The sequence below is a fragment of the Candoia aspera genome, chromosome 11 (genome assembly GCF_035149785.1).
Source record: "Candoia aspera isolate rCanAsp1 chromosome 11, rCanAsp1.hap2, whole genome shotgun sequence".
NCBI classification, from domain to species: domain Eukaryota; kingdom Metazoa; phylum Chordata; class Lepidosauria; order Squamata; family Boidae; genus Candoia; species Candoia aspera.
This window is the reverse complement of record NC_086163.1, coordinates 13,445,613-13,463,564: the sequence shown is the minus strand read 5'-3', so window position 1 is coordinate 13,463,564 and position 17,952 is coordinate 13,445,613. Positions and strand designations below refer to the sequence as shown.

At 40.9% G+C, this 17,952-nt stretch overlaps 1 protein-coding gene across 1 annotated transcript; it reads left to right on the top strand.

The window, feature by feature from the left end:
- Positions 1–1,899: 1,899 nt before the first annotated feature.
- TSNAXIP1 (translin associated factor X interacting protein 1) lies at positions 1,900–17,138 on the top strand. The gene is made up of 15 exons (XM_063312920.1): positions 1,900–1,989; positions 2,674–2,774; positions 5,190–5,319; positions 6,220–6,313; positions 6,791–6,987; positions 7,578–7,713; positions 8,708–8,877; positions 9,207–9,366; positions 9,519–9,649; positions 10,332–10,460; positions 11,326–11,487; positions 13,087–13,196; positions 13,937–14,054; positions 15,584–15,690; positions 16,187–17,138. Exons 1-15 carry the CDS (start codon positions 1,954–1,956, stop codon positions 16,440–16,442), a joined length of 2,037 nt encoding a protein of 678 aa, XP_063168990.1. The 5' UTR covers positions 1,900–1,953; the 3' UTR covers positions 16,443–17,138.
- The last annotated feature ends 814 nt before the right edge of the window (positions 17,139–17,952 follow it).

The window sequence follows — 17,952 nt, the reverse complement described above, 5'->3', positions numbered from 1 at the left end:
CCCGTCGGCCTGTTTTCTGCGGGTAATTCAGATTACAGGTCGAGAGCGGGCTGGCTGTAACCTGCCGCTACTGACCTGCTTTTTGTTAGCGAGGCGTAATTAAAGAGCTCTTGTTTGTTTATTTTCCTATGCTCGCGTGGATTTTTTTTAAAAACGGGTCCGGGGGGAAATTAACTTATGTCTCTCTCTTATTATTCTAGCTCTGGTGGTCAGGAAGTTGATAAAAGGTAACTATAATGAAGAGAAAATTAATTAGATGTTTAGATTTTCATCATCTTCAACTGCATAAACATTGACTGGGTGGGTGATGATGGGAGTAGTTGCCTAACTCATTTGGAGATATATATGTACAAAAGCAGTCTTAGGAATAGAATTGCAAGTTCTGTTAAAACAGTCACTGTTGCAACACAAATGGACAATTGAATTGAGCCTGCTAACATCTGTTATACTGATTTAAAAATCTGCACTTTTTTCTAGTAAAAGAAGCATCTAAAAACTTTTTTCTGGAAATTGAATTATATATATATGTACACATACATACGTGTGTGTGGGTGTGTATAAAAAACTATTTGCATTTTTTGAAACTATGTTGAAGTCAGTATAGAAAAAAGAGAGAAAGATTACATTAAGGAAATTTATACACTCACACTTAAAAAACTGCCTTGGACAAATATGTGTAAAAGGGATTGCATTAAAGGCAGTTTATGTTGCTAACCACAGAAATGTTATGTGCATCAGCTCTGCCTGTTAGAGAAAGTTGGAAATTAAAAAGATATACATACAAAAGAACTGAAAAAAAAACCCTCCAGTCTGACCAGAATATTGCCTTACTTAAAGAGGTAGTAAAATGGATCTCACTTATGGTAGAGAGCAAGTTGGTGGAAGATGATTTGAATTTATGTTTGAGGGTGTAGGAAACATGGTTATTTTATTAGAGATTTTGGCCACAATTGCCTGCTACAATAGAGTATTTATTTATTTATTACAGTTCATTAGCCTTAGAGATGCTTTCCTGTAGCATCTGCAGCCAGCCAAAGTCTCTGCACCAAATCCTGCATGCAAAATAAGGACAAGACCTAATATTACAAAAGTCCAATCCTTGTCCTGGCTTGGCTTCTCAACAAACTGTATCTGAACCCCTCCAGTCTTTATTACAGGCTTCCCCAACCTGCCACCATTCAGTTATTTTGATACCACACAAAACATTGGGAGAGTGCCAGCTTGGGGAAGGCTTCTCTGAGATCTGACCCTAAAGGGACATTACTGGTATAGCAACTAAAAGCTACTTCATTTGCTTGCTTTGAAAATCCAGTGCACATTGCCTTTATGCCACTCCCAGTTTGACTGTGTACCCCAGTGACTGCATGCCATCATCTCTTTCTAGCCACTGAGTCAAATTATTTCTGGCTGAGTTGCAATCTATTAGAAACCACAGTGTGGCCAGTTTTCTACTTGAAACACTGGAAATGTGCAGTGTTTGGGCATGGGCTGATTTTCTATTGGTGCAAATTTCCATCTGCCAGGCCATAGGCTCTTCCCACTGAGAGTCAGCTGTAGTGGCTTCATGCTGAGGCAGTAACATTTGACTGGTTAGCTGACATGAGGCCACAGTCCTAGAGATGGCTCTGTAGCATCTTTTCTTCATCATAGTGATAGTTTATTGCCAATAAACATGGGTAGGGGGAATGAATTGGCTTAGTGCCATTTTTTACTTACTGTCCCATTGGTCAGGGATTCAGAAGTCAGCTGCAGTGGGGACAAACTTGAGTCAGCTTGAAGTTGTTTCTGAGAGTTCAGGGAGTGAAAATGGTGGTATGAATGGGATTGGAGGTCTGTGTAACTCAGCCTCCCTTTGATCATGAATACTCCAACTCCTGTTTCTTGCTGTACTACAGGGTCTCATTTCAGAAGTCCCACCAATCTCAGGGTGTAACTGGTGAAAACTTGCCTGTTATGAAAGTTTCATCTCAGAAGAAACACAAATATGTGGTGAGCAGAGCTACTTAATCTAGCCCATCTTTTCACTTTTGCATAGGCAAAGGCCAATATTTCTTACAACATTGATTTGCGTAGTTCTGTAGCCTACGCTAGCAAGTTTCAGTCTCAGGTCTTGGAAACTGCCTGGAAATCTTGAATATTGTGGGCTTCATGGTAGACCAGGACAAGCTCTTCCATGACAAAAATGAGGATGCATTCTTCAGAAGCAGATGCTGGGAGGCAGTAGCAAATGTTGGAGTAGGCCATTCTTTCCAGCCTTCTCTTAAGTTAATCTGTTATCTTCGGGTACCATGGAAAATAGTGTCCTGTTGCCAATGTTGAAGAAAGTTTCTGCCAATGGGAGAGGATGCCATCTTTTCCTTTGCTTCAAGCAGCAAAATCTCTTGGGGAAATCCAATGGAGGACAACCTTCTGTTTGAAGGACTATCCCACCCAAGTCCACTTTAAGGAGAAATAATCAGATTATTTCCTCATCCCAGTTATCAACAGTGGGACATCAAATTTGCTAAGCCCACAATTCACCTGGTCATTATGCTTCCCCACAAGAATGAAATATATTGTATTTGGATTTTTAAACTGTTGTCATTGTTCCTAAAGTTGCATCTATAGATATAAATGAGGAAATAGCCTGTTGTATGTAATGAAAAATTATTGATTTATTTTCATCTTCCTCAGGTCCACTCTAGCAGCAGCCACTTGTCCACCTGGCCAGCCTATGAACCAGGGCAAGGGATTCTGCAGAACCGAAAACCATGCACTCTCCCTGATTGGCAAAGGTAAGTATGGATGTGGCATTGACATCTTAGGCTCCAGGACTTGTAAAAAAGCCAGGAAATTTTGGGTTCAAATACACACAGAGATACAAAGAATTTTAAAGATCAACATTCAGCTGAAACCAGATTTTTTTTTGCTGGGACTAATGGATAGACAATTAGAAAAGAGGTATGGAACATTGTTTTTGTATATGATAACTGCTGTAAGACTATTATATGCACAAAAATGGAAAGGCTCTGAAATACCCACAATGGAGGAATGGTTGGTGAAGATGATATAATTAGCAGAGATGGCAAAATTGACTTGTCTGGTTAGGGAAAGGGCAATAATCTCATTTATTAGTGACTAGAAGCCCCTTATGGACTTTTTGCTGAAGAAAGAAAAAAATGAACTTGTGATTTATGGGTTTGATGATTAGAAAGGGTAGACCATGGGAAGGAGGAAATTATGATGATGATCTTAGAGAGAGAGGGTAAAATATAAATGCGTTTATAACCACTGTCAAGAAGATCGGAAGCCGCATCTTTATAACCTTTCCTTTTCCTTTCCTTTCTATTTTTTTTATTTTCTTTCTTATCTAGTCACTATTTTTCTTTATTTTCTTTATTTCTTCTCTAAAACTTGTGTTTATCTTGTTAAAAATTTCTATAATAATAAAAAGCGAGAGAGAGATCTCAAGCTTCAAAGTGTCATTTGCTGGGTGAGAAAATATGGCTTGATCCCCCCCATCTGTTGAGAAGCCGTAGACTCTCTGTTAATGGGAGGAGACGCTGTAAGTCCATAGTAGGGCACTTGCTGCATTTACAAGGGGAGAATCCCTGGCATCTCCAAGAGAGGATATGATTGCACGGGGTACTTAATGTCAGGCTCTTAGGCAGCTGCCTCAAACCAAAAGTGGTTCTTTCCAAGCAAGAGTCTCACCCCTTTTTTAGCAAGATCTATTGAAACCAGAATGTTGGCAACTGAGCTATTCCCATTTAGAACCAATATACCCTATTGATTTCTCAATTTTCTTTTTAACAATCCCTTTGCCTTCTTTTCACTAATAATGGAAAAGCTTGCAGCTGCTGTTTGCATAACCATTACCAGGTTGGAAACCTAGCATTGCAGGAAAGAAGATGCTGCCTGAAACTTTCAAAACCTTCTGCCAGTAGAAAATACTGGGCTAGACAAGCCTATCCTGAAATACAATACCATCCCGTTTTTCATTCCACCACTACTACTGCATGCCTAGAGATTTTGAAATAAGAATTTTGCAGCTCCAAAGGCATTGCTTTAAAAATAGGTTTTTAAATTCCTAATGCATTGTGCTCTATCGTAAGAGGTTCTGAATAGCACAGACAGGGCAGGGGGGTGGGGTGTAATTTTTTGGAGGCCATGAGCCAAACTTGGCAACGAGTGGCATGCTTGAGAAGCTGGCAGTCTCCCAAATGGTGAGCCTAGGACACAAAGCAGCAACAATTATACTGTATTGGATGTTAAAGTCCATTGTTAATTGGAGTTGCTCCCCCATATATTTAAGCATCTATCCCTGCTGTCACATTAAAAAAAAAAAAGTTGGATGGCAGTTTTGGAGAATAGGTCACCTCAGGCTTTATGAATAAAACTTCAGGTCAAAGGATGCTTAGAATTCTGTTACAAGTGTGTAATTCCCCCAGTTGGAATTCCTAAGATTCTCTAGAACACTGTTTTTCAACCTTAGCAACTTGAAGATATGTGGACATCAACTTCCAGAATACTGGAACTACAGCAACTTCCAGTGCTGGCTGGGGAATTCTGGGAGCTGGAGTCCACACATCTTCAAGCTGCCAAGGTTGAGAAACACTGGCCTAGGCAGAAGAAACCATTCCCCAGTGTTTCCCCGTCACTTTTTTTTCCCCTTCCTGCATTTTGAAGAAAAAGAGGACTAGTTGTTCTGAGCCCTTTCATTAGCCCATCCGGGGCTGCCTCTTGAGCCTCTCTTTGCCCCGGAAAGATTCCATTTGCGCTGAAACTTAGCAACTGGCTCATGGAACTGAAGAATCGTGGTTTCATTCCTGATTTATAGTCTGCATGGCTAGCTCAATAAGTCAGCTTTATTCCTTGATTACAAAATGAAATGTTTGCTTTTCACCATTAAAATAAATAAAGAAGAAGGCACTATCATTTGAAACAAAGAGCCTCAGTGTTAAAAAGGAAGTATAGAAAGCATGCTGGCTGGGGAATTCTGGAAGTTGATGTCCACATATCTTAAAGCTGCCAAAGCTAAGAAACTCTGCTTCAGAAAGAGAACTTGTTTTTCAGCTGCCATGTCTGCTGTGGTGACCATGATGGTTACCTTTCCGTGACTGCTGTTTGTCATTGCAGCAATATGTATTGAATTTCCATCCCCGGAAAGCATGGTTATCAGAATGAAATACTCATATTCTGTCTTCCAGCACCAACAAACCTTCAATGCCAGTTTCAACTTCAAAGCCACGCTACCTTGAAGATCTAGAATCCTATTTGCGGGCCGAGCTGCAAGCACTCGACCTGACCAAAGGAAAAGTCCAGGAACTTAAACTCCAGGTTTGAGAAGCAGGCTGGGGAATGCTGGGAGTTGAAGTCCATACAACTTCAAGTTGCCAAGGTTGAGAAATGCTGCTGTAATGCATTGTCTTGGAGCTGCTCTTGAAGATGATTCAGCAGGTTCAAATTGTGCAAAATAGGAAACCAGAACTTTAGCCAAAATAGTCACTTAGCGTCAAGCCCTGGAAAGCTGTCACACTCAAGAAACAAGGAGCACCTGGATTTCTGGAAAGAACTTGATTGCTAGTAGGGTAATATAACAGAATCCTGAGAGCCTCTCGAAGTAATCCTCCCTAATAAGTTAATTACTAGAGTAATGAAGGCAATCTAAGTCTTATTTTTCACACTCCCTCCTCCCCTTCTCTGGTCACAAGAATATCTTCTGTTACAGCCCCATTTTCTCCATTAACTGTCTTTGCGGCCTCTTCAGTCTTCTCAAAGCCTGTTAAACATTCTGTCACACATGGGGGGACATTATGTTGGTTCTTAAAGGCTGATGGCATATAATGCTAAATGAGAACTTTTTAAACCATGTTGTGTTGAATAAGCCACAGTGGCTTGGGGGCATCTGACATGAAGCCATCATGAAGGGGTTGCACATGAGTTCAGAATGTTAGAGCTTCCAGATGTTTCTGAGTTCCATTTCCTGGCATTCCTCACTGTTGGCCTGGTAGCTGAGACTATTGAAACTTGTGGTTCAACAACATATACAAAGCTACATGTTGAGCATCCATGCAGTCAACCCAAGAAGCAAGAGACTTGGCTTAGAGTAGTGTGTTCCTCCAGTCAGAAATGTAGCAGAAGTGCTGATGGTCAGGCTTTGATAATAATATACATAACAAAGTTGACAGCATTTCTATTTTTTTTTTCTTTCTCCTTTCCCCCTCTTTTTTTTTTTAGCCTTTTAGAGAAGTATTTGAGTGCTTCATGGAGGAATTCAAAACTTACAAACCTTTGTTGGCTTCCATCAAGAGGGAGTATGAATTGACTATAGGTAAGAGAGCTATGATCCATTCTTACCAAATGTTACTGATTTACTGCAGGGGTAAGCAACTTTCAGCCCCACTGTCAGAACCAATGTAAGGGTCATGATCCTCACACCCACATACAGCCCTGAACCTGTTTTTCTTGGTTTTTGTGCCACTTTCAACTACAGAACAGTTCTTATATGCGAACAAGGCCCCTGAATCAGCCAAACATTTTACCTTCTTTCCAGGCAGTAAATGGGATTATGGAGAATCCTAATCAATACTGTCTAAAGAGTAATTTCCATTGAGCAGAGTGGTGGGAAACATGGTTAGAATCACACTGCTGGTTTTCTGTAGTAATGCACATGGTTGTCCTAAGGAAAGATGCCATACCAATAATATATAGAAAGTAAGATATTCTAAACCCAGCATTCTTAGAAGGCCATATCCACAGGTCTTTATGACTTTTAGTAACTTGGAGGTGTGTCTTTGACTACCTGTAGCCCATCTGCGGGAGAAGATCTGCTCCCTGGAAGCAGTGAATGGTGTTCTAGTCACAGCCTCTGATCAATGTACTCGTCAAATCCTGGCTCTTCAACAGCAAGAGAAAATTGAAATAACAAAATTGAAGGAGGAACGGCTCTTTTTGCTGAAGCTGATTGACAAAATGCAGGAGGAAAAATGTTCTCTAGAGACTCAGGTGAGGTTTCACCATGCCCTATTCATATTTTAAGCAGCTGGACCTCAGAAATTGGATTGTGCATTCTTGCTAGCACAATTGTGCCTTTTCAAAACTCTTCTGACTGCCTTCCCTAGGTCTCCATTGTTGACTGTGTTAAAAGAAGCAATTGGAGTAGTTCATGTGGAATATGATTGTAATTATCAGGCAGAAAGAAAGCAGATTTGCATGTAATTATTGGTTCCTAGGACAGAGGGAAGCTGTTTCATTAGATAAATATACCTAACAGAAGAAAGTATGTTACTGAGATAGAGTATTGTAGAATATTTGGTATCCTCCAAAGCAGATAAAAACTGCAAGTGGCTGAGTTAGTCTAATCAACAAATAAAATGTTAGAATACAGGTTCTTGGTCAGCATTCATCCCATATGTTTGTTTGTTTGATTAGACTGTACGGTCGTTTCAGGAGGTATCACTTTCTTGAGTTTTCTAAGCCCACCCAAGTTACGTGCCAATTAGCTGATAAAATGCTACAGAATGAGCTTCCCCTACTGAAATGAAAATAGCACCTTTAGTGATGTAGCCTCCTCCCACTTTTCTTTCATTGTATAGGTGGCTAAACTGCGGAAGACAGTGGCAGAGGAATATCTTCGCTATCTCAATGAGTGTGATGCCCGCAAGCTACTGCTTTTGGACCTCAATGAAATGTACCGTCAGAAGGAGGAATTGAGGCTCACCAAGGAGCAAGGTAGAAGAGCTGCAGTTTTTCCAATTAACAACAGCCAGGTCATCAACTTCTGCTTCACAATGGCAAAGCTGAAGTGCAGTTCGAAAGTCGAAAATGTATGTTCAAAGTACCATACCTTTGGTGGAAAGGCCAGCTCTTTGATAGCAGCCAGAGCCCTCCTGTCTTCCAACAGATGCTGTGAGGCATGTCCAGTGCATTCAGGTGTCTTAGACTGATCAACATACATTGGAGATAAGCTTACCTCCTTCTGTAAGCAAGAAGAAAGCAGCTAAGGGCAAAAGTGTGGATGAGGTGGCAAAATAGAAAGAGATTGATCATAGTGGAAAATACAACAAGGCTAAGACAGTCTTAGCTAGATAGTCGTTAAAAGGCTGGGACCATGAGCAGAATGACCCAGATTCAAATCCAGGGGTGGTGGTGGTGGGGGGCTATAGCTGCTATAGTTCCTCCAGCAAGAGCAGAAGGACATGCCACAGGAGGGGGGTTAACACTCCCTTTCCTGCAGCTTCTCCAACATATAGCTACCCAGAGTCATTTGGGAGTTGGGTGGTACCTAAACTGAATGAATGAATGAAGAAATAAATAAATTTAATATATCATCCCACAAAAGGCATTAATATGCTCTGAAGAGAAACTCTCATTCATTGGCAGGTGAGAAGGAAGAAGCCTCTTCTCCACAGCAGCACAGTCCCAATCCTGCTCATAGGAACCCTAGAACTGGTTTACATTTAAAAAAAAAGTACTTCCATGCACTGTCTGATCTGGATCTTGGCTTGTCCATTCTCCTTTGTCCTTTACTCTCAGCTGATTGCCAGTGGATTTTTTTTCTGCTTTGTGATCTGAAGGATCAAGCTTATTGGACAGAGGGGAGATGAACTTGAGGCTGCCTTAGTAGGAGCAGGTGGGAAGGTTCTCCCATTCTGGTGATGGGTTATAAATTAAGTGCCATTTTCAAGTGTCCCTTGGGCCTTCCTGGACTTTTTTTCTCTTAAAGATGTTCTAGAGGAGGACACAGTGAAGCTGAAGGTTGCATTGAAGGTAGCCCGCCAGGACCTCACCAAAGCTCAAGTGGATCTGAACACCATGCAGGCAAACTATGGAGATGTTGTGCCCAGAAGAGACTTTGAACTGCAGGAACAAAAATATAATGATTTGGCTGAGAAGGTACCTAGGGAAGAAACCTTCCTACATTTCTAGGTTTAGTGGATTCTCCATTATGGAGGAGGAGATCAAGAATCGGCTGTCCTTTCCCACTCACTGTACAGGCAGAACTTAACCAGAAATCAGCAAAATTATCTTCTTGTGTAGGAAGAGGTTCTTTCTAGTTCTATTTATGCCTGATCAGAGTTTGTGCTTCTCCTCTACATATTCAGATTTCAACAATATTCCTGGTAGATATTGCAATTCATTTTCCACCTCCCCAGTCCAGAAGGTCACCTACCCAAAACTACAGGCCTTGTGCTCATTCCCATCCTTTGCTCCTTGTCTTTCAGATGGCAATGCTTCAGAAAGATTTTAATGACCTCCATGAAGAATATGAGATAATGTTGGATGTACACAAACAAGTTGCAGAGGAGCGAGACCGGTACTTCAGTGACCTCATCAACGTCCAGCGGACATCCACACCCCGCCCTGATTGGAACAAATGTGCAGGTGTAATTTAGCATAGGCCTATGTATACTTACCCTAGTTTTCTGTTACGCATATTTTTACTGCTGGGGGATAAAAAATGTGAGCATAGTGTTAAGTGCTCCTTTTCATCTCAGATTCCTGCCCTGTCTGATATTATATCCCTGTTTCTGCAGAAGTGATTCTTGGTGGAACTGAGCGCTGGAGCAACTTGTCGCTGGGCAAAACAAGTGACCAGCTGGTAGATGTACTTTTGGAGGAAATCGGCGGGGGACTCCTGAGAGAGCGCGACACCTTCACAGGACGGGTATGGCTGGGCTTACCCGCCCTTCTCGTGACTTCTCTGCCACTGCAGATAGTAATTCAGATGGATTTCTGGGGTTCACTTACCCAAAGAGCTTGGTCTAACCCCAGCAGTGTAGAGATCTCTTCTCAGTCTTCCAGACCAAAGGTGGGGGGTGGGGTGTTCAGAAAGGAAATTTGTTCCAGCCTGCTAAACAAAAATATTTTCTACTTCAGCCAATTATTAAAAGGCTTTGCAAAATGTTCTAAGCTTGGCTGAAATGCACTTGGAGATCAGCAGATTCTGGGAAATCCTGTCTTTGTCTCATGATGAACCTGGCTATCACACAGAGCCAGGGGTGACTAACCTTAAAATAGCCTGACCTCACTCAACAAGCACCCTGGAGTGCACCAGTGTGAGATCAGGTACACCAATGTGTTCTGGTTGTGTCCCTTCCACAGCTTTGCACAGCAGCCACTTCAGTGGGGATCCCATGTAACAACGTAATGCTGTGCGTTGGGTTTATGGGTTGTCTTAATCTAAGCCAGTGTTTCTCAACCTTGGCAACTTTAAGAATTGGTCATATGGCTGGCTGGGGAATTCTGGGAGTTGAAGTCCACACGTCGTAAAGTTGCCAAGGTTGAGAAACACTGATCTAAGCAGACATTTGACGTTGCCAACAGTAGGCTACTCTTTCTCTCCACAGGGAAGAAGCGAAAAGATTCCCCTGTACCTGAGGTGTGATGGCCTGGTTAGAAACAAGAAGCTGTCCAAGCGGGAAGTAGTGGCCCTTCTGAGGGAGATCTGGAGGGAAAAAATTATATCAGATCAACAGGTGTCTTTCATTTTCCTCTCCCTTCTCTTGCAGATGTATCAGAGGCAACGGGAAGTCTCTCTAGAATTGACATCCAGGATAGCATAGATAGCTAAGGTGCTGGGTTTAGCCCAAGGAGATCCAGGAGCCTCCTGACCATGGAGTTCCCTGGAGGACTTGAGCCAGTGTTTCTCAGCCCAGTCCCCCCCAACAAGATGGACATCGGGGTAAAATGAAGGGAGACCTCAGAGGAAGTTGCCTTGAGTCCGAAAAAAAGGCAGGAGAGCAGTGCAAGAAAGCACAACTAAATTAACACATTTCCCTGCTGTGCCTCCCCAACCTGGCCATAAGGGAGCAGCTGGTTTTATTAGAAGAGAAAAAAAGGTTTGGGGCTCAGGAGGCCCTTGGTCTCCATGCACAATAACAGAGGCACACTTCAAAAGGTGGAGGGGGCAGGATGAAAACAAAATCGTAATTTAATTGGATTTAAATGTAGAGTGTTAATTAAAATTAGAGTGCAATTATTGTCCTTACTTGTATTGTATGAAGTGGTCATATTCACAAGAGACAATTTAGCAACACCTTTGGGAGGGGGGTTCTGGGGTCTGCATCCTAGAATGCAGAAGGCCATGTGCAGACCCAAGGCCTCAGGCAGCCCATCCCTTACTTGTGGCCTGGTGGGAAGGATCTTGGATTTACGGTTGAGGCTGGAGGGTTTTCTGCCCTCCCTGCATGCTTCAGGCTCAATAAAAATCCTTCCTTCTTTCAATGTCTAGTAGTCAATTAAAGTAAAACCCCGATATAGTTGCTAACCGTACAATTTACAGGATGTTCAATTTGGTCTTTCATCTGAGCATCTGTTCCCAAATGTCCTGCTCTTTTACAGAAAGGAAAACAATCTAGCCTCTCTGAATTCTTCCTAAGCTTCTTTCAGAAAAGATACGGTGAAGCTGTTGCTTTTGACTGGACTTACACCATCTATGAAAACCTCAAGCTCTTTCGGTCAAATGAAACAATGTCCTTGTTTCTTAACGTCCTGACAGGATGTGTGAGTATCTTACTTGCTTAGGATCCCAAGAAATACATAAATCTGCTCATGCAGGAGGTGGTTTCTTTGGGACAACAGTCAAAAGGACAGGAGCAGTTCTTGGCTGGTGTGCTATTTTAGAAGTGATATTTTGAAGCTTGATGAAAGCAAGTCTCACAAAAGTTATTGGACTGGGTAGAAATAGCGTCAATCACTGTAGTTATTTTTTCTTCTGGTAAATTTCCCTGCACCATAGGTTAGGATAAGTAATATGCTGAAAAGCTTTTTTTAAACTGGTGGCTCTCTGATAGAGTAGAAGTTCAAGTCCTTATTATTTATTTTATTTATTTGTTCAAATTTAATTACCGCCCATCCCCCCCAAAAGAGATATATCTTTTCCAGCTTCTAGAAGCCAGTCCATTTCCTAAAAGGCTAGTGACTTTGCATCTACTGACCAAGCTGGCTATCATAGTCTGTTGCTTACTGGATTGGCTAGTGCTGCTGTTCCTGTCCTCTGTTGCAAGTTATTTAGTTGAAATATATATGGCCTGCCTATTAGGATCAGATCTTGTGCTGGGTTCCAATCCAATTAAGCGGGATAAAAGAATAAAGCCAAGAAAAATAATAATTAATGTACATCTCGTACAGAGAGACAGGCACTAAAGAGACAAAAGGCAGGGATGCAGTTGCAAGATGAGATAGATGGACAGCTATGTTAGCAATCTGAATTAAAGAAAATTCTAAGTTTATATCAGGGATAGGCAACTGCTTCAGCTGAGAAGCACCTAGAAAGGGGGCAGAATGTGTTACAGGAACCCCCACAGTATAATTTCTACAGGAGAGCTTTGCCTGTTCACAAAATGGTGGCCACAGTAGCTACCACAAAGCAGCCATGAGTGAGTTTACCTCCTGCTGTACCTTCTAGCTCTCTCCTCCCCAAATGTGGTCAATCGTGATCACCCCACCTTAGTTTTCTCTTTTTTTTCTGGTTGGATGGGTAAATGTCCAAGTAAACCAGCATTGCACCAACATATCATTTTTATTTTATAAGGAGGTCTGTGAGACCTACTTGACCCTAGAGGTTTTGTTAGAAAAAAAAATACTATTACAGCTGGTGCTTTGCTTTGCAACATGCCACATTAAAATAATAACAATTACAGCAGCAGCAGCATAATCTTAAAACAACTTAAAGTAGGTTGGCCAGAGAACCTGACAGGCACCTGTGGTTTCAGTGAATGAATGGCCTAATTCTGGCATCGCTGGAGAGAAATAACTTGACCTGCTGAGCTTTAGTTCTTGATGGGGGGCCTCCCAATGTCCAGCCTATCAACATCAGAAGGTTCATTAGATGATGTTTGAATGAGTATGTCCCTGCTCAGGTATCCTCCAGAGCAATGTTTCTCAACCTTGGCAACTTTAAGAGGGGTGGACTTCAACTCCCAGAATTCCCTAGCTAGCCATGCTGTCTAGGGAATTCTGGGAGTTGAAGTCTACTCTTAAAGTTGTCAAGGTTGAGAAACACTGCTCCAGAGGGTAACCATGCTGACTAAGGATGATGGGACTGATGATCCAGATTGGGGAACCCTGCTTCAACTTAATGCTCCTGACATCTCTTCACAGCTGGATGAGGGAGTATACCACAGTCACCTCCTGGAACTTAACAGCTTGTTAAAAGAACTGACTGCTGCTGACACTGAAAATACTGGCCTGCTGTCAGAGGAGCATTTCAGGTAAGAGCCAGGATGTGTAGTCTGCACTTGCAACAGGACAATAAACCAGAATTGGAGCTCTAGAAACATGTATACATTTTTAACAGACATAGGATGATGTTTGGTGTTTTATACTATTACAAATATCTTGGCTCCATGCTAATCCAGATTACTGAAAGATCTAGGGTGTTGTTTAAATCTAAGGTTTGTTGTTGGGTAGCTTCCCTGAAATGCAGTTTTCTCTTTGCACTGGGATATATGGGAGGGAGTTACTTTGAAAACGACCTTCTTCCAACCTGTGGATAAAGAGACAGAAAGCTAAGGCAGCGTCATTCTTTTTGGGGTGTGTCGGGAGCAAAACTAGGGCCAAAAAATAGGAGGAGGAGGTAAAGTTTCACCCCACCATATCCACTGTGATTCCAGTCCTGGTTGGATTGCCACCATTTTATACTGTTGTTTTTTTTAAATAGAGACTGTGAACTGCAAAAAGGTGACTAGAATACCACTCAAAATTGCTATTTTCTTGCAAACTGGGGCAGCCCTCAGGTTGATGGGTCATTTGGTGGCAGAGCATTGGGTAAATAATGTATCTGTGGTCAAAGGGGAAGGGAAAACAAGTGATCCAGCATTCTGAGCGGGTACTGATCTGCCCCCTTTTTGGAAAATTTAATATAAGTAGTATTAGCCTCATTTTTTAAAAAGTTGTGTATCAGTTTCAGACAGATGCCCAAAGCTAATACGTTTTCTTTCTCCTTCTCTAGGCTTGCCTTAAGGACAGCTTTCCCACTAAAAACAGAAGAAGAGATTCAGGAGTTACTTGATGCAGCAGGCTTCAAGCCAAATGCTGATACTGTTTTGTACAAGCTGTTATTCTTAGAAGTGAGTTGGAGCATTGAACAAGAAGCAGTTCAGTCTTTATGGGAAAAGGCTGGGATGCGAAATAAGACTAAAATTGCAAAATTCGGCATAACACCAAGAAAGCATATAAAACACTACTGGGTCTACCTTTCTAAGTGGAAAAAAAACCTCACCAGATTTTGGCCATTCTTGGAATACAAGTCTCTGTGTGTGTACACACACATACAAATATATTTGGGGCTCCCACAGACATCACGTGGGGGTGTCACAGCCTGCTTACATTGTGTTACTAATCCTTATGCCAAGTTATACATCACAGTTGGTAAATTACAGGCTGCTACACTAAAAGGATTTTGTAGGACTTCCAATCATGCCACTCAGTTTTTAACTGATGGAATAAAATTAGGTTGAATTCAGAGCCTACTGTACTATCATAGCTATCCTTTAAGAACTAAATAGCTTACAGCAGCTCTCCTCTTAGCTTTTGCCAACAAACCCTTCCAAAAGACAGTTGTGAAGGAGCATAGCTCATATAGGGAGACAACCCCGAATAATTCATACATTGTACGGAAAGCCTTTTAGTAAAGGATAAGCCATTGGTATGTAACATCTCAGAGGTAGACCTCCATTGTGCAAATTTCAGTAGTGAATAAGGGTACAGCCAAAAGTTTGGAATCTCTGTTCAAAGATCTAAGCATTAAAGCTGAGTTGTTCCAAAAATATCTAGAAAGCCAACAACTCTTTGGTCTTCTGCTAAGGTTCCACACAAATGGTAAATTCATACATCACAACCCATATGATTTGTTTGGGTTTGGCTTAGCATGCAATATGAAACCAAACAGTGTGGGCGGATATGGAACTGTAATGGGAACAAGGATTGCAATGATGTTTGAATGGCATCTTAGAAATCCCCAGCAGAATTTAATGATTGATGTGATTGACCCTCACCTCAAGGACTGGGATCACAGGAAAAATTTGTAATGGTGGGTGAGTGATGAACAATTTCATTAAATTAATAAAATAACGTTACTCCTAATTATTTCATTGTTCAGTTTTCTCATACCCAAACTCGGAATCTCTTCTAGGAATCTCTATATTTCCTTACATCTCAAGTATTTCTCAGATTTATGCTAAACTAAGTATGTGAGCAAGATAAAAGAAAACAAACCGCGTGGACATATTCTCCCATATTTAGACTCCTATATTCAGAACAGCAGCAAAGTAAGAGCACATGTCAGCATGTGGGGTTTCGTTGCTGGTGGGAAACTAAAGGGCTTCACCTGACCCCATGGCAAGCCACCAGTTGTATCCATGTTTTATGAACCTAGCCAATTATAGTTTATCCAGGAAATCATGGTTAAACAAGCCTTAGTTTTAGAAATATGTAAACCCAGCTAGAGAGTCTTCTGTGTTCTTTAACAGTGGGAAAAAAAGATGTTCATTATAATGTTGAATAATTGCCTACAGTTGAGAGAAGGGAGATGTTTATTCTGAAAGGGGATAGCAACAATGAACACACATACTCCTAAAGCACTTATATTCATTTACAGGATGAGGAAGGGAAAACAGAACCTCTAATTACAAAACTTAGGAACCAATATGTGATTGAGAAACAGACATATCTGAATGAACTACGTGCTGAACTAGGAACCTTGATGTGAGTATCTTATCTTCAAAACCTGTACAAGTCTGAGAATTAGGTCCAACTTGTTGAGTCCCCATTGAACTTAGCGGGAGCTGATTCCCAGTGGTTTAGATCTAAATTCAATTAACTTTCATTGCAATCTTCTACTTGTCCACTTGCTTCTCATTTGCATTTACTAGTAGCCTTTGTCTGGATCCAAACTATAGATATTTTCATCTTTAGATATTTCTAGTTTAAAAAAAAATGGAGGACAAGGGAGGAATTAGCTCAGTCAATAATGGAAAGGGGTAAGCTAAACATGTAATATATAAATACCCTACCCTGAAGTTTTTATTCTCAATTGTCATTTTTTGGATGTAGTAAATTTGGAGGAACAGGCAACTATAAGTGGGGTAACTCTGAAAGCAGAATGCTAGCAATGTAGAATGATTGACTTTAGAAGAATTATGTAGCATGTCATTAGAAGTCGGTCCCTTTTCAGTGATTGCTTTTGCTCTCTTATTCCCAGGGAAGTGAGGCCTGATGACCTCAAGGGAGCTTTCTATATAATTGACCAAGGCCTCACTGAGCAAACATTGGAATCTTACATCTGTTATGCCTTCCAAGTTCCTAAAGAACAACTGGACCCTGCTATCTCCATTCCTATAGAAATTCTGATGCAAAGGCTTATGGCTGGAGATATTCATCGACGAACTACTCTGGGAGAGCCAAAACACATGCCCCAATCTCACGCAGCGGAAGAATCAGAGCATCCCAGCATCTAAATCAACCCACCTCCTCTCCCATTCTGAGATTCTCTGAAATAATAAAATTTGAGACAGAACTGAGAACAGAATTGCTCTGCCAGGGCTCACAGTTGATAACTGAGCCCCAGAAGCAAAGCTGTGATCCCAGCCCTTTTCTTAGGCTTAGCATTACAAAGTCCATTGTATATGCTGTTAAAATATATTTTAAAATCCATGGAAAACATTTAGAGCATCCCATTGCTCAGTCTGAATAACTAATTTCCAGTAATGTAGGAGCAGTTTAAGGTGAACTTAAGTTTCAGGTTGTTTGCAAAAAGTAGCAATACTTCCTCTCTCCATACCAATAAATATTCTGCAACTGGAATCCATGAAGAAATTATTATAAAGTGACCGTTCAGCCAAGTGGATGTTAAAGTGGCTTAAACCTATGCATTTTCAGAAATTTCAGATCATATTTATAACTTTTCCATTACCCACAGCCCAACTGGGGGCTTGAAAGTGTAGAAAAAACTAATAACACAGAATCCAGGGCAGCCAAGCAGATGAAGAGATAGATAATCTAAATAACAAAGCCAAACAACATAACCATTTCTTTCTGGCAGTTCAACATATTTTTGCACTGAAAAAGGGAAGCTTATCAAGTATTGGAAATGGATGGTTTTCAGACTAGTAATTTAAAAGTAGATTGTACACTTTATTTACATAAGCAATAATGTTAAGCCTCAATAAACTCATACCTTTTTCCTAATAACTGTTCTTCTCTCTTCATCTGACATCCAAGGGTTTTGTGCTAGCGGGTTCTTTTTCCAGTATCTTGCATAGCAACTGATATGAAAGAATCTGATTAGGGATGAGAGAAAAATTCATTTTGTCCATGTTTTTGACCTAATGCATACTTTCCCTCAATAACATGTGAAAGGGGGATACTGTTGTGAGAATAGTTTATGCTGTTCTTCCATGTTGCATTGCAGTCTCAGCTGGAAAAATGTATATGTTGGGGAAATTTACACACACGCATCTCAGTTTATCCGGATAGATGGATTGTGACCAGAATACGCATAACTGAATAGCTGCATAACTGACACGGATCACCTGTAGCTTGATTTATCAACCTCTACTTTTGGCTTAAGAATTGCATCTACATAGGGTTTGGATGTTAATTGGTAAATTAAGAAACGGAAGAAAAACAAATAGCTAAGATTAAACAATGTTCTAAATCAAATATCTTCAGAATATAAGAAAAAGTTTAGTAAAATAGGTATAAGACCACACACCATGAAACAGCAAATCATAAATTTGAAAGTATTTGTTTTTGCTTGCTAGAGAACAAGAGTACAGAGAAAACAGTTTTATTCTAAAGTAATACAGAACATGGCCTTTACAATATATTATTTGCAACCCTAGTATAGACAGAGGCACCTGTCTATATCACAGAAACTGAAATACAATAGGTGCAACTCAGCATTGTCTGTTCTGAGATAGTCCCATGCTTTAGTTAAACACTGGGCGACTTTGCTGACTTCGCTGA